The following is a 22725-nucleotide window of genomic DNA, read 5'->3' as shown; positions in this document are numbered from 1 at the left end:
GTTTTTTTCACAATCCCTGACTCATACATAGGAGGTTCTCAGACAACAATGATTGAAGGCTTTGTGTAGGAGGTGGCTTTCAGGCTGGCACTGGAATGTACACAGGATTTGGAAGGCTAAGGAGGCAGAGGGGAGACATATGAGGAAGGACTTCACTGGGGATGTGTGCTTCTACACACAAGTTTATTTTAAAACAGAAGAGTTTCCTGAGATGAAGCTGGAAAAATAGTACTTCAAAAAGTTCATGGAAATTAAGTTTAACAGATGTTTATTTGCATGTAAAAATAAAAATCCATGCATAATTTTTTAAAGATTTATTTACTTATTTGGAAGTCAGAGTTACACACCCAGAGAGAGAGAGGAAGAGGCAGAGGCAGAGAGAAATCTTCCATCCGCTGGTTCTCTCTCCAATTGGCTGCAATGGCTGGAGCTGCACCAATTCGAAGCCAGAAGCCAGGGGCTTCTTCTGGATCTCCCACGTGGGTGCAGGGACCCAAGGACTTGGGCCATCTTCCACTGCTTTCCCAGGCCATAGCAGAGAGCTGGATCAGAAGTGGAGCAGCCAGGACTCGAATCAGCGCACATATGGGATGCCAGCACTGCAGGCAGGAGCTTTACCCGCTACGCCACAGCGCTGGCCCCCCATGCATAATTTTTACATAATATGCATTGTCCATGACCTTCTTAAGACTGATAATAAAAGCACTCTCTCATGCGTATGTTGAGCTAGATGAACAGTGTAGGCATGAAGATGATGGGAGTGTTGGTAGGAACAGAAAACCTAGGCCTTTGCTGCTCCCATGATGATGTTCTCAGTTTGAAGAGCCTTGGGTGGAGATGGCCCTGGGGTTGGGGAGAAAGGAAATAGTAATCAGGATGCAGTGAGTCACATGTTTGCCTTGGCCCAACCTGGGAGAGCTAGAGGAGGAGAAAGACTGTTTTTTGCAACTCTGTTGGGCACTAGTAGACAATGGGGAACAGCCTTCGTGCCCAAGAGGTAGGTGACCAAATCAGACAACCTCTCAGGTCATTCCCTGCTCTGCTTCTTACAAAGAGTGTGTTTGCCTCCTCCCTGTGCAGGTGATGGTGTGGATCCATGGAGGTGGTCTGTTGGTGGGTGCGGCGTCAATCTATGATGGCCTGGCCATCTCTGCCTATGAAAACGTGGTGGTGGTGACCATTCAGTACCGCTTGGGCATCTGGGGATTCTTCAGGTAAGTTATTGGACTTTACTCACTGCCCATTGGCCCCACAGAGAAGACTCGGACCCAGCATTGGTCATGTGTGCCCTCAATAGGACATTTCTATGTTCCTTAATGAGGAATGCAAATCCATTCCTAATTGGGCCCTTTCCACCTTCACATTCCCTGGAAACATGTGTCCTTGTGTTTCTCCCTCTGCCTGGAATGTTTACTGTATCCCACAAATTCCTGTTCATTTTGCAAGGCCAGCCCGCATGTTACCTCTTATGTAAAACTCACCTCCTTTCTACTTGCGGTGCCCTTGCACACTGCGTTCCCCTGTGATGTCAGCACACAGCACAGCAGCTAAGCATTCACACGTCTTCTCATGGGAGATGAAGCAGAGGGCAGGCTCTTGGAGGCAATTGCATGAAGCAATGAGAGGGGTATCTGACCTCATGAATAATACTCCCTGGAGGACTCTGTGTTGTTTGGAAACTGGCACACACAGGAGTCAAGGTTAGAACCTTCTCCAGTAGGTCTCCAGGAGCACATGACTGGTTATCTGCAGAGCACAATTGCTGGGAACCTTTTCTGAGTGCCCCTGGTCCAGAACATCTGCCTCTGACAGGTGATGAGTTAGTTGTGGGCAGAGATGTTCACCAAGGGGAAGACCACAGAGCAGCAGGAGAGGTTCAGGTCTGCCTGTCACTTAGCCACCCCAGCCCAGTCATGACCCAGATCTATCATTTTTATTGAAGCTTCACAGTGCTTTCATGCATGGCTGGTGCCTCTGCTTCCCACTGGGGCAAAATTGCTATGACATCCTGGTCCACTACCTTCTTCCCTATCTCTCCTATGCCCACCCCAGGCAGAGTTGTCCATGTCACCTGACTCCAAGCATCCATTTCACCAACAGCCTCCTTCAGCTTTCAGCCCACATTATGCCTTATTGGCACAGACACAGATGACCACTCATATCTCTTCAAGATGTTTCCTCTTCTGTTCCCTTGGCCACCTCCACCTCCTGGGCTGTTATTTCTCAATCTCTTCACTGATCTCTCTTCCTCCTTCCCAATGCACATGAGGCCTCCTGGTGTCTCCTTCTCCCTCTCCAGTAGTCCCATGAGTGGTCGCGGTGGTGCATCCAGAGCTCCCTTTTGAAATCCAGACACTTGTCATCAATGACCTCCTCCTTCCTCTACTGATGTCTATAGGTGTCTCTCTCATCACAGAAACACCCTGAATCACTGCCTCCCATTGCTGCTTCCCCAGCAAACTTGCCTTCCTTTTCTCAGGGCCTCCTGCATACTTGTGGCACCTCCATCCTTTACTTGCTCAGGATAAAGGGCAGTGAGCAGCTTGGACTCTTCTCCCAGCCACATCCAGTTGGCCTGCAAACGATCTTGGCTTCGCTTTTCAAATATATGAAGTTAGCATGTACCAATACCATCTTACTAGTTAAAGTGATCAGTTTAAGTTCATACTTGATCATAAAGATAGGATTAAGTGTCAGAGGGATAACATAAATAAGACCAGTGTCTGCTAACAATAATTGATAGAATTAAATAGGAGAGAACGACCCAACATGGGAAGCAGGATACACAACAGACTTATAGAATGGAAAATGCCCTAAACAGCACTCTGACCTCAGAATCAGCCCTTAAGGCATTTGGATCTGGCCAAAAAGCCCATGAGAGTTTCTCAGGCATGGAAAGCCAAGACACTGTGGCAAAAAAAATGACCTAAATGAAAGATCTCTGTGAGTGAGATCCCAACGGAAAGAACGGGCCATCAAAGAAGGAGGTACCTTTCTCTAAAGGGAGGAGAGAACTTCCACTTTGATTATGGCCTTGTCTAAATAAGGTCAGAGTTTGTGAACTCAAGAGGCTTCCATAGCCTTGGAAGCTCATGACAAGAGCCTCGGGTGATTACTGACATCATAAATAAGAGTGTCAATTGTTAAATCAACAACAGGAATGACTGTGCACTTACTTCCCATGTAGGATCTCTGTCCTTAATGTGCTGTACTATAAGAATATAAGATCGTTTTAACATAGACGGAGTTGTGTTATGTCTCTGTACAAAACCCTGCAGTGGGATTCTTCATATTTGCAACAACATTAAATCCCTCACCAAGGCCCACAGCACTCTCCAGCTGTATCTGCTGCTCACACACTTCCATTCACTGGGCCCAGGCCCTCCGCTCTTGTTGCTTCTGCTGCTTGCAGGTCCTTCTGCACGATCCTTGTGCTCATCGTATTCAGGTCCCTACTCAAACACCACTGCCCCCGAGATGCCTCCCCAGTCATGTGACCTCCTTTGTCTGGTTTTATCTGTCCCCAAAGCAATACCACTATATGTCATTATATTTTAGATTAATCTGTGCTCTGTAGTGTGAGCTCAGTGTCCTGTTTGCCTGTGTTTTCTCAGATGCTCTCTAGCTCTTAGTGCACTTCTGGGCACATAGCAGACACTCAGTTCATAGCTGTCAGATGCATGAATGCAGGGCTCTACACAAAACCATGTGTGGAAATGGGAGGCAGGGGGAGACCTTGTGTCAGGGATGTGGAAGGTTCTGGAAGGCTGACTGGAGTCCCCAGGCTATTGTGGTCCTGAGATCTCTACCATAACACCTGTGCTCCCCACTCCTGCTCCCCACTCCCACCTGTTTTCTCATTCACAGCACAGGAGATGAACACGGCCGAGGGAACTGGGGTCACTTGGACCAGGTGGCTGCGCTGCATTGGGTCCAGGACAACATTGCCAACTTTGGAGGGGACCCACACTCTGTGACCATCTTTGGAGAGTCAGCAGGAGGTCAAAGTGTATCCGTTCTTGTAAGTGTTCCTGGCATCAAGACCCATCTTCAAGCATGATGGCTATTGATGGGACCCGTTGGAGACCCATCAATCCAGCCATGGGCATCTTTGCTTCCATGTTCTGGATTCAGGTCTGACCCTATTCTCTGCACAGCATCAGATGGTAGAGAGCAAAGACCAAACTGTCCTTGTCAGTCAGGAGGGTCAGGGAGTGTCACGTTCGGGGTGCTATCAGAACCTCCTGCAGCCTGCAGCAGGGTCGTTCCTCCTCTCCTCCCATGGTTCACTTCTCCTTTTCCTTTCTAATAACATTAAGACTCACCTCTCGGAAGGCAGATATGAATAAGCAGAGGTGAGAAGCAGAGTTGGATGAGATATCATTGTCTCATCTGAAGGCTTGTCTGTAAGACATGAACAACAGGAGCAGACAAGGGGCTTCCTCTAAGGAGGTCTGATGGCCTCCATGCCTCAGACAGAGGGCAACTATCTGTAGGAATGAGGTGGCTGGAGAAGGTGGGGAAAGGCAGCAGGGCTGGCAGCTGGGCAGGGAGGAATGGGACAGGGGTGTGGGCCGGAGACACAGCCTGGGAGCAGGATGTGTCTTGTGGTGTGGAGAATGGAGCTTGGGAGACACTGAGGGAAGATATAAGTTACCTCAGACTTGAACAGAGGATCTGCCCTTTTACTGTAGTTTTCAAACATATGTTTATTTCAGAGTTGACTACTCAAGGAAAATGTTTTTATATTTGTTAAGGTAGAAAATAGGAAGAACTTGGATAAGCCCAGTGAAGAGAAATGTCAGCAATAATACCAATCTTAGGAATAGTTACATAGATGTTTTTACACACATTTCTGTGCAATTTTTTATTTCTGTCTATCAATTTAGCTATCTGTAATCTATGTCTAGCATCTGTATCTATCTTATATTATATCATCTATTTATCTTTATACATCTATTTCTATCATCTATTTTTTGTACAATTTTTTTCTTCAGTTCTATCATGTATTTTTCCCCAAACATTAAAGTACACACATATTTTGTGGCCAATATGAAAAAAAAAAAAACTATTTACCTGATCTCATAAAATTGGAACCTTGGGTTTTTTCCCCCAATTTTAACTATGAATAACAGCATGAGCTTTCATAGATATCTCTCTGTGTCTCCATGATTATTATTCTTAGAATAAATTCTCCCTGATGGGAGTGGTGAATCAGAATTTGTGGCTAGGAATTGCCAATCTGTGTCCTGGGTAGTTTTGGTTGTCATAGTATGTCCCTTGCTCTCTGTTCTGACTTCATCATGCTCAGGTTCTTTTTGGGAAGCTAGGTCCAGGGGAAACCTGGACATAGGCCAGGCCAGGCAAGGAGCATTGTATCTGCTGATCCCCAATGTCTCCAGGGACATTGGCCAGGGCAGAGCAGTGAGTGGAGGAAGCCTTGAGAAGAAACATGTCAGTGACCCTCTCCCCATGAGCATGACCTCTCCTCCTCTCCACTCCCCTCCCAGGTTTTATCTCCTCTGGCCAAGAACCTCTTCCATCGAGCCATTTCTGAGAGTGGTGTGGCCCTCATTCCTTGCCTCTTCAAGAAGGATGCCAAGCCCTTGGCCGAGGTAGGTCTCACCCTGGGAAACTCTTGTACCCTTTGCTCTGCTCTCTGGAATCCTCAGGGTTCTTCCTGGCTGGGGATCCTTGAAGCATCACTGACATGAGAATAACTGAGCAGGAAGGGTAAGGAGACACCATCCCCAGCCTAATGATTCTACAACCAACCACTACAGCAGAGTTCAACAGCAACTTTCCAAGGTCATCAAGGGAGCAGGGCAGGCCTAGGACTCAAGCGCACGGCTCTGAGCTGCCAGTGCAGTGCAGTGTCCACTGGCCCCGAGTGTGCTGGGCAGGGTGCTGAGTGGACAGTGAGCAGAGACTGTGATCACGTTCAGGGTCAGAGACATGGTGGATGTGCTACAGGATGTAGGCCTGGACTGCTTCCTCCCTGAGGGCCTTGTGATAGGGATCAGGTCCTGGGCCATTCATTCATTCAAGAAATATTATTTTTTTTTAAATTTTACCCCTAAAATTTATTAATTACAAAGGAACATAGAGTAGCTTTATCTACATACTCCATTTTACTACACCCAGGCTTTGTATGGTTCTGTTTATATAATGCTACACATCAAAGCATAAAAACAGTATAGAAAAGGTTCAACTGCAAGGATGAAGAACAGATCGGTGGCTGTTCAGTGTTGGGGCATAGCAAGGGTTTGATGACAAAGGGGTAACAGGAAGAATGTTTTCTGGAGTGATGGGACTTTTTTTTATTTTAAAGATTTATTTATTTCCTTGAAAGTCAGAGTTACACACAGAGAGAAGGAGAGGGAGAGGGAGAGGGAGAAGGAGGGGGAGAGAGAGAGAGAGAGAGAGAGAGAGAGAGAGGTCTTCCATCTGCTGGTTCACTCCCCAATTGACTGCAACGGCTGGAGTTGTACAAATCCAAAGCCAGGAACCAGGGGCTTCTGCCTCATGGGTGCAGGGCCCCAAGGACTTGTGTCATCTTCCACTGCTTTCCCAGGCCATAGCAGAGAGCTGGATAGGAAGTGGAGCAGCTAGGACTCAAACCAGCGCCCATATCGGGTGCCAGCACTGCAAGTGGTGGCTTTACCCACTACACCACAGCACCGGCCCCCAGATTTTTTTATATTATATTATATTATACACTTTCTTTACATACTTAAAAAAATTTAGTTGACTAAATAATTTATGAACGATCTTTAAAATGTTTTTGGAAAATGGATATTATAAAATGACTATGCAAGAATTGCAACAAATATTTTTGTACCAAAATAAACGTATCTTTTTTTAAATCTCATTTTTTCATGAACATTTTAGGCAATCATCCCGTTCTCTCTTGGCCTGTAAGGTTTCTGCTGAGAAGCCTACTGTTAGGTAAAGGGGAATTGCTTATCAGAGACATGCTGCTTTTAGAATTCTCCCTTTGTCTTGTACTTTTGACACTTTAAGTACAGTACGCCTTAGAGAAGACCTTTTTCATTCCAGTCTATTAAGGATCTTTTGAACTTCCTGACTATGGTTTTCCATCTCTTTCCCAAGATCGGGAAAGTTTTCAGGTATTACTTAATTTAATAGGCTTTTCTCGTCTTGTCTACTTCTGGAACATGTATAATAAAAATATTCACTTGCTTAATGCTTTCTGATTTATTGAATTCTTTAACTCAAGACTTCTGTTTTTAAACTTTTTATTTAGTAAATATAAATTTCCAAAGTACAGTGTATGGATTACAATGGCTCCCCCCCCCATAACTTCCCTCCCACTCCCCTCCCATCTCCCTCTCCCATTCCATTCACATCAAGATTCATTTTCAATTATCTTTATATACAGAAGATCAATTTAGTATATATTAAGTAAAGATTTCATCAGTTTGTGCCCACACAGAACATAAAGCGTAAAATACTGTTTCAGTACTAGTTATAGCATTAATTCACATTGGACAACACATTAACGACAGAGATCCCACATGAGGAGTAAGTACACAGTGACTCCTGTTGTTGACTTAACAATTTGACACTCTTGTTTATGGCGTCAGTAATCTCCTTAGGCTCTAGTCATGAGTTGCCAAGGCTATGGAAGCCTTTAGGGTTCGCCGACTTCGATCTTATTCCGACAGGGTCATAGTCAAAGTGGAAGTTCTCTCCTCCCTTCAGAGAAAGGTACCTCCTTCTTTGATGGCCCCGTTCTTTCCACTGGGATCTCACTCACAGAGATCTTTCAGTTAGGTCTTTTTTTTTTTTTCCAGAGTGTCTTGACTTTCCATGCCTAAAATACTCTCATGGGCTCTTCAGCCAGATCTGAATGCCTTAAGGGCTGATTCTGAGGCCAGAGTGCTATTTAAGACATCTGCCATTCTATGAGTCTGCTGTGTATCATGTATCCCGCTTCCCATGATGGATCATTCTCTCCCTTTTTGATTATATCAGTTAGTATTAGCAGACACTAGTCTTGTTTGTGTGATCCTTTTGACTCTTAGACCTATCAGTGTGATCAATTGTGAACTGAAATTGATCACTGGACTAGTGAGATGGCATTGGTACATGCCACCTTGATGGGATTGTATTGGAATCCCCTGGCACATTTCTAACTCCACCATTTGGGGCAAATCCGATTGAGCATATCCCAAATTGTACATCTCCTCCCTATCTTATTCCCAGGTGCCCACAACTCCATCCTGCTCTCCCACATGTGTGGTAGGGACCCAAATCCTTGGGTCATCTTCTACTGTTTTTCCAAGTGCATTAACTGGATTGGAAGAAGAGCAGCTGGGACTTGAACTAACAATCTGAATAGGATTCCAGCACTGCAAGTGGTGACTTAATCAACTGCAACACAATATATATATTTTTATATATTTTATATATTTTTAAGAGAGAAAAAGATTCTGGACTCGGATAATTACAGTCCTAAGTGACTTGCCTTAGAACTATGGCCCATGACTAAATTTGTACCTATTTATATGACCTTTGAGTTAAGGATGTTTTTAGTTTTCACTTAAAAATTACTGAATAAATCAGATAAGGATAATATTTCATGACTTTCATACTTATACTCAATTCTAATTTCAGTGTCCTAAACAAGATTTTATTTTAACAGCAACACTCATTCATTTACTTGCTGTTCATTTTTGCTTTTCATTACAACAGCAGAGTGGACCATAGGGTCCATAAAGCCCCAAATATATACTATTGGCCATTGATAAAACTTTTGCTGACCCCCTGCACTAGGGAGATGCTAACATTGCTTTAAGCTCTAAGGCATGAATTTGCAGGTGGAAACTCTTAGCTGTGCCACAAACGCATCACTCAACTGAAAAATACCAAGTATGCACTGAGATGTCCATTTTGATGCTTCCCTTAGGGATCACACTGTCATCACACCATGTACTTTCTCAAGTGCTTTGTGTCAGTTATGTTATCTAGACCTGCTACAATTCTGCATGTTTTAGAGTGTGAGATACATAGTGCCCTCTTAGGTATTTCACGTGTACTAATCTGTCATAAAAGGGAGGGACAGTCACTATCCCCACCACATTTGGTGGAGAAATTGAGACATAAGAGATGTAGTGGCATTCCTGATGCCAAATAGCTAGTAAGTGAAGGAGACAGGATTTGAAACAAGACTGGAATTCAGGAATCCATGCTCTTCATACCCTTAGGCATAATTGAGTTGTAGAGATTGTGTAATGGATTCAGGTCTCAATTCAAATGTATAAAAGGCAACACCATGTGGAACTCAGAACCCATACCTGCTGGTCTAGGGTATTTCTGCTGTCCTCAGAGGTTGGGCTTGGGACAGAACACCTCTTTGTATTCTCATGGAGGGAAGGGACATTGCTCTTAAACTCTGCTGCTCTCTGTGATCTCTGCAGCAAATTGCTATCACCGGTGGTTGTGAAACCACCACCTCGGCTGTCATGATCCACTGCCTGCGCCAGAAGACAGAGAAAGAACTCTTGGAGATAACACAGAAAATGGTAGGTCTTCCCATGCAAGTGGCCCCCACCCTGTGTACTTGGCCCCACATTTCATTATTTCAGTTGTTCTCTTGCCCTTAAAAACTACCTGAGGAATTTTCTCAACTCCTGGGGGCAGTGTCAGCTTTTGGATCTGAATTCAGAATTTCATTTTTTTTTCCTTTTTTATTGTGAAATTGATCAAGTGTCTAAAACATCTAAAAATAACATAATAAAATTGTAATCATATAATAATCACAAACCAAACTTGTGAAATATTTTAAATGTCAAAAAAAACCAAAAATAATATGAAGAAAATTGCATAATAATCCCTTACCTTTATAAAAACTTAGCATTTCGCCTTTCTTGTTTTTGGGTATATTTAAATAAATTATTAGTTCCATATTCCAGAAGCAATGGCCATTCTTTATTTTGTGATGGAGTTGTTAGGTTTTCAGAAAGGTGTCATAATTTATCTTGAATGATTAAGAAAATATCTAAATTATAACCCAATAGTGACTAGGTTTCTAGATGTTTTGATACAGCTTCAAGTGTGAATACAGAATAGCCATATTTATGGTTTTGATATGATTTGAGTGTTTCCCCAAGGGTGCAATGTTGGAAGTTGGGTCCCCAAGGTGGTGGTATTAAGAGACAGTGTGAGGCCGGTGCCATGGCTCACTAGGCTAATCCTCCGCCTGTGGCGCCAGCACCCCAGGTTCTAGTCCCAGCTGGGGCGCCGGATTCTGTCCCGGTTTTTCCTCTTTCAGTCCAGCTCTCTGCTGTGGCCCAGGAAGGCAGTGGAGGATGGCCAAGTGCTTGGGTCCCTGCACCCGCATGGGAGACCAAGAGGAAGCACCTGGCTCCTGGCTGCGGATCAACGCAGCATGCCAGCCGTAGCGGCCATTTGGGAAGTGAACCAACGGAAGGAAGACCTTTCTCTCTGTCTCTCTCTCTAACTCTGCCTGTCAAAAAAAAAAAAAAAAAAAGAGAGAGAGAGAGAGAGAGAGAGAGGGAGAGAGAGAGAGAGTGAAATCTTGAAGGGACAGGGCCCAGTAAAAGGTCTTTTTAGGCCAGTGGAGCAGCTGCCATCAAGATAATATCACTTGAGGGACACTTGAGCTCTTGTGAGAGCAAGTTGTTATAAGAGTGAGTCTGACCCATAAATTGCTCTCTGGCTTCTCTTTAGGTGATATGATCCCTTGCTACAAACACATTCCCACTATTTGCTGTGTAGCTCTCAGAGTCAATGCTATACTATTTCAACTTTCAGCCTCAAAATGCAAGATCTAAATAATACTCTTTTCTTTATAAAGTTGGCCTCCTTCAGGTATTTGATTATAGTATCTAAAAACAGTAATGTACCATCCATAAGCATGTTTACTCCTTTATCACCTATCCATCCATCCACCCATTCTTCCATTCAGCCAACAATTATCCTCTGATTATTCTTGGAAATCCCTCCATCAATCTAATATCAATTCTCCCAGGTTTCATTCATCTATTTTCAGTCTACCCATCAGCCAGCAACCATATATCTGTATTACACCATCCATTCTTACTAAAGCAATGATCCACCCATCAATTATCTGCTGGCTATCTTCCATGTATCCACGTGGTACATTTATATTCCAGCTATTAAACAACTCCACCATTCATCCATCTCTACCCATTCATCAAAAGCATAACGAGGTTAGGGAGTTCCTGGGGCTATAGTACAGAAATGAATTGAACATATGCCCTGTAAGCAAAGAACTATGCACAGAGAAACACAGTCACAGACTTACTAGGTTAAATGTTTTGGGAGTATACAGAGGACACATTCATTATGGCCAGCCAGGCTGCCCTTAGGGAGGTAACATTTACAGATCAATGGATTCTGAGCAGGACAAACACCCAGAGCATCCAGGGCCAATGGAGCTATTTTGTTATGTGGGCTCAGGTTGAGCCTAAACTCTGTATTTAGGTGGGTACCTGAAGATACTCCTTTACCCTCAGGACAGACTCTATCACTCAGTTATGTCCATGGGTTGTGTCCAGTGTGGGCTTGGGCTTTAGTCACAGTTCACTGGACTCAAATAAGGTGACCAAGGTGCTGAAGAATTAAAACACAGCTTCTTTCTAATGCATTGAAAGAAGCAAATATTTCAGCAATTCTCCAAATGAAGCAAGAGGACCCAGCTTGTATGGGAAATCTTGGTCATGTTGGGAAAATCCAGAGAATCAGACACTCCAAGACAACCTTCTGAGGTTTTCTGAGATCTTATTGAAATACTTCCATGATTTTTGATTCACACACACACACACATACACACATGGGTGATGGGGCTACAATTCATAAAACAGGGGCCTTATTTGTCCCTTCCTGCATACAGATCAGATTGCTGGCTGTAGTGTAACATTGGCATCACTGTAGTCTTGTTGAACACACACCAAAGAGAAGTTTGGGGTGAGATATGCTTCAGGGGAGCTGTATATGTCAAGACTTTCCAATGCAATATGAGAGAAATCAACTCAAAATGACTTGAATAGAAAAAGGGATGTGTTAGAATCTATAGGTAATGCATGTCAAGGAATGGATGTTTCAGGCATGGCTGGATCCAGATGCTCACAGGATATTATTAACTATCGTAGAATATTATTAAGTCTCTATCCCTCAGCTTTGTACTCCTGTGTGTTGCCTTCCATTGCAGATAGATTTGTCCCCTGGGGAGATCAAACATAATAGCACTGTAGACATATCTTGTCTGGGTAGAAATCTTTTTCCCAATAATTCTAGTAACTGTTGGGGGTCAGCTCTGTTGGGCTGACAAAATTATGTTACCATCCCTACGGTAAATATCTGCTTTCAGGATCAGGAGCTCTTCAGGCATATGCAGATGCCTGAATTCCTGGAACTAAAGATAAATTGGGAGGGGAAAACTCCCCTGGGGAAAACAGAGATGGTTGCCAGAGGGAACCAGGGAGAGGGGTAAAGGTGGGGCGGGTCTGCCCAGCAGACAGCCTCCCCGGGGCTCCAGTGGACCCAGCACTGGTCCCAGGGCCTAGCCTGCCCTTGCTGGTGCCCATGCTCATGCCTGGAGGAGCCTGTGTCCTGCCCACTTCCTCTCAAGCAGATGGGGAAGCACCGGGAGGGAGCTCCTGACTCGTCAGGTGTGCAGCCCCTGGGGATCAGCTTTGCCCAGGAAGCCTTCTCACCACCTCCTCTGCCTTTGTCTTCACAGAAATTTTTCACTCTTGATTTGGTTGGAGACCCCAGACAGGTAAGGATCTTGGTTTCTTCATTACAGGTTTTGCGTCTTGTTATCTGTAAGCTCTATACCACAGTCGAAAGATTCTCCTTAGTAGAGTCAACATGCCTTGTGTGTGTATCACAGAGAGGGGTGGTGACCTGCCTGCAAAACACAGCCAGGAAAACCAGTGATAGTGCTGGAACCAGTTTCCTTTACTCCCAGCCTAGTACTCCCAGCCAACAACCCTGTGTCCCCTGGGCTAAGCGAACCTTCCCACCCAACACACACATGGAGCCCTAACATAGCTCTGTGTTGGATGCCAAAGTGGAACCTTCCACTGTGAGGAGGCAGAAATGCTGGATAAGAGGTTTCTTCAGGAGCCTTCATTGAGGAGGGTGGGTAGGAGGCGCAGGGTTGATGAGCTGTGCAGGCAGCCAGCCTTCAGAAGTGCTCCAATTCCAGATACTGCTCACTGCTCCACGGCTATGGCCTGCTCTAAGCCGCCAGCATCCCGTACTTGGTTTAGTGAAGTGCAGGGGCCTCCCGGGTAATACTCAGTGTCTGCCCCTTCCCTACAGTCTGTTTCCATGGAGCAGGCAGAGACTTTGGGAATCCTAAGATCATGTTGCTCCTCCTAGCACCTCGGGAGCTACCACAGCATCCTCCTCACCTCCTGCTTCATCCCCTCCCTCGTGTCAGTGACTTTCCAGGCTCTGGTGACATTGGATGTACAACACTTTACATCATACCATCCTGTCCTCTCTTGTACCTGCTGGAGATCACAGCACTTCCCTTAAAAGTTTTTGTAAGGATTAAGTGAGATTCATTCAATCATTCGACAAAGGTGAACTAAGCACTTGCTGTGTTCCAGGATCTGATTTAGGAGCTGGGAAAACAACACTGAAATAGGTTATAAGTCTATGCCTTCTTGGAGCCTTCCATTTCCAAGGGTTGCGTATGAGAGAAAAAATATAAAATATGTACTGTGTTTGATGATTGTCAGAGTAAAGGAGAAAAAGTGAGAAATGAGATAGAGTTTTCCAGTGGTTTGAATTTAATTAGTAGGGTCAGTGGTTTAAATTTAATTAAGAGGTTACATTTGAGTCTAGGTTGAGGGGAAAGAAGGAAGTCAGGAAAACTAGAGGAAGAGTATTCTAGACAGCAGGAACAGCAGGTGCTAAGGCCCTGAGGCTGGGAGCCACTGTGCTTACAGTAGAGGGAGTGAGCAGAGACAACAGGTAATAGGAGGTGGGAGGTGAGAGGTGGTCATTAAAGGAATTTTGATTATGATTTGGTATCAGATGGGAAGTCTTCAGAGGGTTTTGTGCACAATAGCGATATGATCTTAGAATTGCCATTGGGGCGTGGGCATTATGGGGCAGCAAGTTAAACTGGTGTTTGCCATGACAGCTTACGGTATTGGAGTGCCTGTTTTTAGTTCAGGCCACTCTGCTTCTGATCCAGGTTCCTGCGAAAGGACCTGGGAAGGAGGCAGACAATGCCAAGTACTTGGGTCTGTGCCATGTGGGAGACCTGGCTGGAGTTCATGGCTGCTGGTTTTGGGTTGGCCCAGCCACATATGTTGTGGGCCATCTGGGGAGTGAAAGAAAATCACTCTCTGTCTCTCCCTCTTTTTTCTATTACTCTGCCTTCTAAATAAATAAATAAATCTTCTTTAAAAAAAAGAATTTCCAGCCAGCGCCGCGGCTCAATAGGCTAATCCTCCACCTGCGGCGCCTGCACCTGGGTTCTAGTCCGGGTTGGGGCGCCGGATTCTGTCCCGGTTGCTCCTCTTCCAGTCCAGCTCTCTGCTGTGGCCCGGGAGTGCAGTGGAGGATGGCCCAAGTGCTTGGGCCCTGCACCCGCGTGGGAGACCAGGAGAAGCACCTGGCTCCTGGCTTCGGATCAGCGCGGTGCGCCAGCCACAGCGTGCCGGCCGTATTGGCCACTTTGGGGGTGAACCAATGGAAAAGGAAGACCTTTCTCTTTGTCTCTCTCACTGTCCACTCTGGCTGTCAAAAAAAAATAAATAAAATAAATTAAAAAAAAGAATTTCCAGCGTTTCTTTGCCTGCTCTGTGGACACAGACCATGGAGAGGGGGCAGCTGGAAGGCCTGCACTGCACTAGCCCAGGCATGGGTGCTGTCATTTACACTAAGCCATAGCATTGGGTGGAGATCAGTGTTCGAGTCTGGGCACTTTTGAAGGAATAGCTGCGGGGGTTTGCTGAGGGACAGGACACGCGGTGTGTGAGAGAGAGAGGAGAAGGGGTGCCCTGAGTTCTCCAACCCAAGCAAACCCATGCCATGACCCACTCCAGGCAGCCACTGTAACCACTGAGTGGACGACAGCCAAAATTGCAGTTCTCATTACTGAGGTCACTGCCCCACTCAGCACTCCGTGTCTCCGCCATGGACGTCTACCATCTTCTCCTCCACTTTCCCTCCCACTCTCATGCCTCATATGCTGTCAAACTTGCCCCTAAACACAAAGTTAAAGCCTGTCACCCCCTCTTAAATGTTTACTCTTTCCTGTTTCAAGACAAGTACCCTTGCCTCTACTGAATTAGTTATTTGAAAAGTTCTTGGTAGCCAAGTGTTTGGCACAGTGGTCAAGAAATTTCTTGGAACCCTTGCATTCCCTATCACAGTGCCTAGTTTCAAGTCCTAGTTCTGCTTCTGTTTCTGGCTTTTTGGTAATGGGCACCCTGGAGGCAGCAGGGGATGGTTCAAGTGCTTGGGTCCCTGCCACCAACTAGAAGACCTGGGTTGACCTGATTTTGGCCTGGATGTTGTAAGCATTTGAGCAGTGAACTAGTGAATGGAAGATCTCTCTTTCTTTTTTTCTGAGTCTGTCTGCTTCTTTATCTCTACTTGTCTGCTCTTAAATTATACAAAAATAAAACATTGAAAATCTTTTTAGAAAATAAAATGAAATATAAGTCTATTTTGTTATGAAATATTTTAAAACTCATGCCAAGACTTTCAAATACATACTTTCCATGAACTTTGTGAAGACTCCTTGTATACATTCACACTTTAGATTGAAATAAGTACATATGCGTTGGTGTTATGGCACAATGGGTTAACCCATTGCCTACAATTCCATCATCCCAAATGAGCCCATTTAAGTTCTGGATGCTCCACTTCTGATCAAGCTTCCTGCTAATGTGCCTGGGAAAGCAGTGGAAGATGGCACAAGTACTTGAACAGCTTCTATCCATGAGGGATACCCAGATGGAGTTCCTAGCTCCTGGTTTTGGTCCAGGCTATTTGGGGAGTAAACAGTAGATGGAAGATATCTCTATTTGTATTTCTCTCTCTGTAACTATGCTTCATAAATAAAATACATTAAAATATATGTATAAAATATAAATAAATATATAAGTAACTATATGTTTATATACACATATATGTAGGTGTATATAAATATATATGTGTCCATTTCAATTTGAATGAAGGTTGCCCCCATCTATCACCTTATCACTAATTGCCTCTAGTCAGCATTCTACCTTCTGTGGGCACAGAGACTCAATCCCCTTTGGTAGGACCTGGAGCTTCAGGTCCATGGTACTGGCCTCACTCACATAGAGGCAGAGAGGGGGAGGTGGGTGTTACTTGGGAAACAGGAATGACAGACATTGTGTCGCTCTCTTTCTCAGAGCTACCCCTTTCCACTCACTGTGGTTGATGGGGTGCTGCTGCCAAAGGCACCTGAAGAGATTCTGGCAGAAAAGAGATTCAACAGAGTCCCCTACATCGTGGGAATCAACAAGCAAGAGTTCGGCTGGATCCTTCCAACGGTGAGAACATGTGGGCCTCCCACTCTCCATGCCTCCCACCTCTGCTTATGGGAGCCCTCCTTCTCGAAGCTCCCCTTGAGTCCTGGGACACTGGGAAACTGCCCCCTTCTGACAAGTGGATGTTTCTGTGGAAATCTCTGGGTTGGCTCAACTGTCCCCTGGGTGCCTAATCCTAGGAACCCCTCTGCCCAAACATTGTTTGATTGTCCCCCAGTTGATGAATCCTGAAATGAGAGAAGGCTGGGGAGACCTGCAAAGATAATCACTCTGGGAAGGGCAAACTGAAGATGTGCAGGAGAGGGAAGGAGCTGGAGAGGGAGAGTGAGGTTTGGGGCCTGACGGCTTCTCACCTGGGCTGTGTGCAGGGGTGCCCAGAAACCTCACACTTGCTCTTCCCACCTCGTTAGGAAAAATCAGAGACCTGTGCTTCTTCTTGAGTCAAAGTTAACTTCTAGAAGGCAAGGAGGTGTTTTTTTTTTTTTTAAAGATTTTTATTTATTTATTTGACTGGTAGAGTTACACAGAGAGAGAGAGCGAGAGAGAGAGAGCAAACATTGGCACAGATCCTGTTGAACTTCTTTCCTAATCCAATTTGCTATCCCTTGACTTCTTTGTGCCAAATTTTTAAAAGATCCAGGCCCTTCAGTGTTCAACAGAATCAGAAGACCTTCACCGTGCCTTGGTTTGGTTTGTTGCTCAGTTTGTTTCTGCCTGTCAATCCCTAGTGAATCACACTGCTTAACCATCTTTTTAACAGATTATGGGCTATCCACTCTCTGAAGGGAAGCTGGATCAGAAGACGGCCACAGAACTCTTGTGGAAATCCTACCCCATTGTTGTAAGAGTCTAGGGAAAAATGGGAATTTCAACTAAGGGACGGGAGCCTGCTTCAAATCACAGGTTAATTAAATGGGAGAAGGAGGAGTGAGACTTTAAGGCTCTGCCTCTATTTATCCCTCCCCCTCCCCACCACAGCACTCCTGCTGCAGAGAATGTGCACAGGGCTGTGGAGACCGACCATTGGCTGCTAACCAGAGGCGTGGGTGGAGTGGTCACTCTTTTGGTCCATTTCAGAACATCTCTAAAGAACTGACTCCAGTGGCCATTGAGAAGTATTTAGGAGCAACAGATGACCCTGTTAAAAAGAAAGACTTGTTCCTGGACTTGATTGGAGATGTGTTATTTTGTGTCCCATCTGTCATTGTGGCCCGTCACCACAGAGGTGAGTCCTAGAGGTTTATAGGAGAGGGACATTGACCCACTTGGCTAGCTGCCAGCACAGACAGATGTGGGAAATGGTGCAGATGAGGCTTGGAAGGCTGATTCCACATGGCCTGGAGTGGAGCATTTTTCTCTGTTAGTTTCCGTCAGTAGCAGATTCTAGGGAAAGGGTCCCAAAGCCAGTAGTTTGTTTGAGAAAACACCAGTAGGGAGACAAGGAAGTGACACAGCAGGAAACAGAGGGAAACTGATCAATATCAAGCAAATGTCCATGGTGGACAACTGGAGCTGGGGAGTTTGGGAGGCAAACAGAAGACACATCTCATGGTTATCCCAGCCACATGGCAAGGGGGGCTGAGGTATCAGCCACCATTTCCCTTGATAATTGAGTGAAGACTGCTCCAAATGGTGGAAGTTTCCTAGTGCTTTGCTCTTTTGCGCACATAGGCTGCAGAGTGGTCTCTGGAGACCAGAGAGGCTCCTCAGGCAAAGAGCCACCATCACTGGAGGTGCAAATTAGCCCAACATGCCCAGAAATAGAGGATGTGGGTGAAGCACCACCAGCATCTGCTACAGGAGCTCCTTATGATGGGGAGTGAGGGGGTAGAGGGCAAATATCAGAGGTTGGGCCTTGGAAGATTTCCCAGATCAGAGCTAGTTGCAAACTGATTTGTTAACTACTGGAGGTAGGGGGAGAATGGAAGCCAAGCACAAGATTAGGAGAAATATCCAGGCCCAATAAGGTCAAAAGGAGATGGCAGCAGCAGGTATAGGGAAGAAGGGGCTGGAGAATGTCAGTGTCTGCGGCTGGCATTTGTTAATCCTGGTGCGCGCAGGTGTGGGCAAGCTGAGGGCCAGGACAGCGTCAACCATGCAGCTTTCCACATTGACTCAAGCTGATGAGTGGGGTGTGAGTTTACAGATGCATGAGCTTAACTGCAGAGGAGGGTTCTCCATCTGCGTGGCAGTTGGGGACCCTCACCGGATGCTTCTTTTCTATCTGCTCTCTTTCACCTACTCCCAAGGCATAGACTAGGTCCCTGATGCACACCTTTCTTTTCTCTGCCTATGCTGGGAAGGTTTTTACATTCAAGACTTTGTAAATGTTAATTTAAAAAAACAAAAAACTAACCAAAGTTGATGCAGTATGTACAATAATACCCCTCAGTACACTAGTCTATAGGCTCTAATTACTGCTTCCCACTTCTGAAGTTTGGATAAAACCCTCTAGCCAAGGGCAGCCTGTGGTCAAATCTGTTCTTCTATAAATTTTGTTTGTATTTCCTGCTATATGTCTGATCCATGGTGCCCCCAGCATCTCTTGCTGTTCCCATCATAATTGGACTATGTTTTCATCTGATATTTCATGATTCTGTGTTTAGAGTCTTTTCCCAGGAGTACAAGAATTTATAAACTTTCATTTTTTTGTTTCATTGTCTTTGATAAAAAAATCTTTCTGAGTATAATATTTATAAATTACCATTTTATAATGTTAAGATTTGGGTACACACAAAAAAGAAACCAGATGTTATTTTTATAGATAAGTATATGCTATAATTTTTCTGTAATTTCTTGTAATGATTTCCCATGTCATATATAACTTAAAATCAATTTTACATTATGTTTTTGTTCATATAGCACTATGTTGTTGAGATTTCCTTAATAGTAATGAAAATCCATCAAAATGATCCATTATTCCATAGGTTAGTGCATTGTAATTTAATAATTCTTCCCTATTGGATATATATGCTGGAAGCTCATTTTTTGATATTCTGAATAACATGGTGATCAACCTTACTTGCATAAATCTTTAACCATATCTTAGTCCGTTTTATGCTATTATAACAGGAGACTACACACTTGGTAATTTATAAACAATAGAATTACATGTATATTTCTCTGGGTTTGGGTCTGGGAAGCCCAAGATCAGGGGGCTGTAATCAGGTGAGGGCCTTCTGCTGCCTCATTCCAGGTGGAAGGTGAAGAGGCCAAAGAACCTAGGATGGAGTGAATGAAACAGTTGAATGAACAGGAGTCTGTTAGCAATGAAATACAACTGATATGAACTGGATATAAAGGTCTTTTCCATTGTCTGACTGCATCAGGAGGCAAAGGGGTTATATGAACTCAGGGTAATGAGAACCATATTAAATGGTTGACCCATATTTTCAACATTCATTCCTCTATTCAACATATATCTTGCTCAAATTCTCCTTCTACTTCAACCTGCTATGCAGCCTTATGCACGTCACTGGTCTTCCCTTTCTCTACTATGTACTTAACCAGGAGTTTCCTGCAGAAAGTGTATATCTGGTAACATGAACTGTGTGTGGATCTGTGTCTTCTCAGATGCTAGAGCCCCCACCTACATGTATGAGTTTCAGTATCATCCAAGCTTCTCATCAGATATGAAACCTGTGACGGTGATGGGAGATCATGGGGATGAGCTCTACTCTGTCTTTGGGATTCCACTTTTCACAGGTAAATACTCTTGTTTTGGCTATGAGCTTGGAGTTGAAGGTCTGGGTTCTAATCTTGGTTTAGTGATTCTGAGCAAGTTGTCCTTTTCTATTTCTCAGTTTTCCAATTTATTGTAACAGGGTTGGACCACACTGGGAAGTCCACAAACTTACCCCTTCTCACATGAAGGACAATGTGTATTCATGTGCCCTGAGAATCATTCTCAGAGCCCAGGCCTTAGGTATTAGTAAGGCTTATGATAGGTCTCCTATATGGCCTTGTTCTATGATAAGAATGCCTCTGTTTGATTTCCCACCCACAGGAGCATATCAGAATATGGATAAGAATAAGCATAGTATTGGCCAATAACCTTGAATCAGGTCTAATCAGTGTAGACACACACACACACACACACATCTCTATCTCATAGATTTTTAAGTTTAAACTATTTAAAGTTAATAGTTTAAGTTAAACTATTTAAAGAAAATCTTTTAGAAATTAATCTTAATGAAGAATGGAATGGGAGAGGGAGTAGGAGATGGGATGGTCTGTGTGTGGAATGGTGGTTGGGGGGGGGGGGGCGCCATAATCCAAAAGTTGTACTTTCAAAATTTATATTTATTAAATAAAAGTTTTCTTAAAAAATAAATCTTTTTAAAAATAAAATAAAGAAAATCTTTTAGAAATATATTCCATACCTTAACCTTAAGCAGCTACAGGTGATTGTGACCCCTTATGGCTGTTCATGACACCCCAGTGCTGCTGGGCATCTCCTTGTTGGGTGACTCCTTTGCAATCTTGCAACCTTATTGATTTTCATTTCTATGAAAATGTGAGTGTATGTAATATATGGATAAAAGACCAAAGATAGAGTAACTCTTAGAGGTGAAGTTGCAATAGTGGCAACCCTGGGATGTGATGTTGTGATTCTGTGGGGAGATTCAGGCAGGTGGGAGCAGAAACCAAAGGCAGCTGGGTTGTGTGGGGACTACTTGCCCATTGCTGGGTCCTGGGTTAGCCATTCTCAAACTTAAAGTCCACATCAATTAACCAGAATCTTATGAAAATGCAGATGACGACACAGTAGGAGTAGAGTAAGAGCCAACACTATATTTCTAACAAGCTCCCAAGTGATGCTGCTACTGCTGTCCATGTCCTGCACTTTGAGCTGCAAAGGATTTTTCTTCTTTGCCACAGAGGGTGTCTCAGAAGAAGAGATCCAACTGAGCAAGATGATGATGAAATTCTGGGCCAACTTTGCTCGGAATGGGTGAGGCTGGGGAGTAGAGGCCTGATGGGGGTAGGCCATATCTATTGGGAAGGGTTAACTTCTAAAGTTTGAGGATTGAACTCCAGTTGCCATGACCATAGAACTCTAAAAATAAGAGTTCGCTAAAACAGCAGTCTCAGTGGGTGGTGAAATTCTCCTTCCTGGAGATGTATGAGCCTCTTGTCAGAGATAACCCAGGATGGGCCTCCGTTATTCTCAGATGTTCATTGGGATCACACATCATTTTGAGAGGATTTTTGTTTGATTGTGTCCCAGAAACCCCAATGGAAAGGGGCTTCCTCACTGGCCAGAGTATGACCACAAGGAAGGATACCTGCACATTGGAGCTGCCACCCAGGAAGCCCAGAAGCTGAAAGACAAGGAAGTGGCCTTCTGGACTGAGCTCAGTGTCTAAGAGCCAGTGAAGTCACAGCAGACAGAAAGCACTGAGCTGTGAATGGGAGGAGCTGACATGAGGATCCTGGAGGAGCCGAGACAGGCATATTCTCCAGCAGGTGTCTGTAGGCCCAAGAGGCATCTTACTGGGAAATCTGGGAAATTGTCTGGTGGGGGATAGGGAGAGAGCAGAAGCCAGGAAAGGGGATGCAGGTACTTTTGGTCTTAATTTGTGGAATAAAGGGGCTTTGGGATATCAAATCAGTGTTTGTGTCTTCATCTGGAAGTTAATCCATCTTCCTCAGAGACAGAAGGATGAAAAGATGAACCATCAGTAGGATTGTGCCCCTTCCACGGATGGCTAGGCCTCTGGATGAAGAGTCTAGCATGCTGGGCTCTTGTGTGTCCTAAGGGGGATCCTGGAGCTGCTCCCTATTTCTGGGTCCTGGTGTGGTCAGAGTGGATTGTCCCTCACCTCAATTTGGAGCTTCCTTTGGGGAGGGAGGTGTCATAGGCTGAGAATGCACCTGGAAGGTGAAGAGGGAGAGGCTCCATGGTGATCCTATGGCAATGTTGCGTGGCTTCTGCTGACACAGGCCAGCTCTTCAATACCTTCCCCAACATCCACAGTAGCCTTCCAGGCCCCTCCATTGGGCTGTCTCCCAGCAGCTCTTCTGAATCCTTTCTGTAGCCTGAACCACCTCAGGTCCAGTTAATGACAATCTTGGAATGAGTCTCTGAAGTGCCATTCTAAAACTCCATTTTTCAGAATCTCAAGGGTGGTTTCTAGATTCTGCTGATGTGTAAAGCTCTAAC

At 44.7% G+C, this 22725-nt stretch overlaps 1 protein-coding gene across 1 annotated transcript in view; it reads left to right on the top strand.

The window, feature by feature from the left end:
• The window catches only part of LOC133747708 (liver carboxylesterase 1-like), a 31132-nt gene extending 9204 nt beyond the window's left edge, over positions 1 to 21928 (top strand). The window contains exons 5-15 of the mRNA XM_062176016.1: positions 1081 to 1214; positions 3868 to 4021; positions 5511 to 5615; positions 9444 to 9548; positions 12752 to 12790; positions 16422 to 16562; positions 17320 to 17400; positions 17637 to 17784; positions 20133 to 20264; positions 21441 to 21513; positions 21790 to 21928. Coding sequence (XP_062032000.1) covers positions 1081 to 1214; positions 3868 to 4021; positions 5511 to 5615; positions 9444 to 9548; positions 12752 to 12790; positions 16422 to 16562; positions 17320 to 17400; positions 17637 to 17784; positions 20133 to 20264; positions 21441 to 21513; positions 21790 to 21928 — 1251 coding nt within the window. The remainder of the gene's footprint in view (positions 1 to 1080; positions 1215 to 3867; positions 4022 to 5510; positions 5616 to 9443; positions 9549 to 12751; positions 12791 to 16421; positions 16563 to 17319; positions 17401 to 17636; positions 17785 to 20132; positions 20265 to 21440; positions 21514 to 21789) is intronic.
• The last annotated feature ends 797 nt before the right edge of the window (positions 21929 to 22725 follow it).

The sequence above is a fragment of the Lepus europaeus genome, chromosome 19 (genome assembly GCF_033115175.1).
Source record: "Lepus europaeus isolate LE1 chromosome 19, mLepTim1.pri, whole genome shotgun sequence".
Classification (NCBI taxonomy): Eukaryota; Metazoa; Chordata; class Mammalia; order Lagomorpha; family Leporidae; genus Lepus; species Lepus europaeus.
The sequence above is the reverse complement of the archived record's forward strand: the minus strand, read 5'-3'. Positions and strand labels throughout refer to the sequence as shown.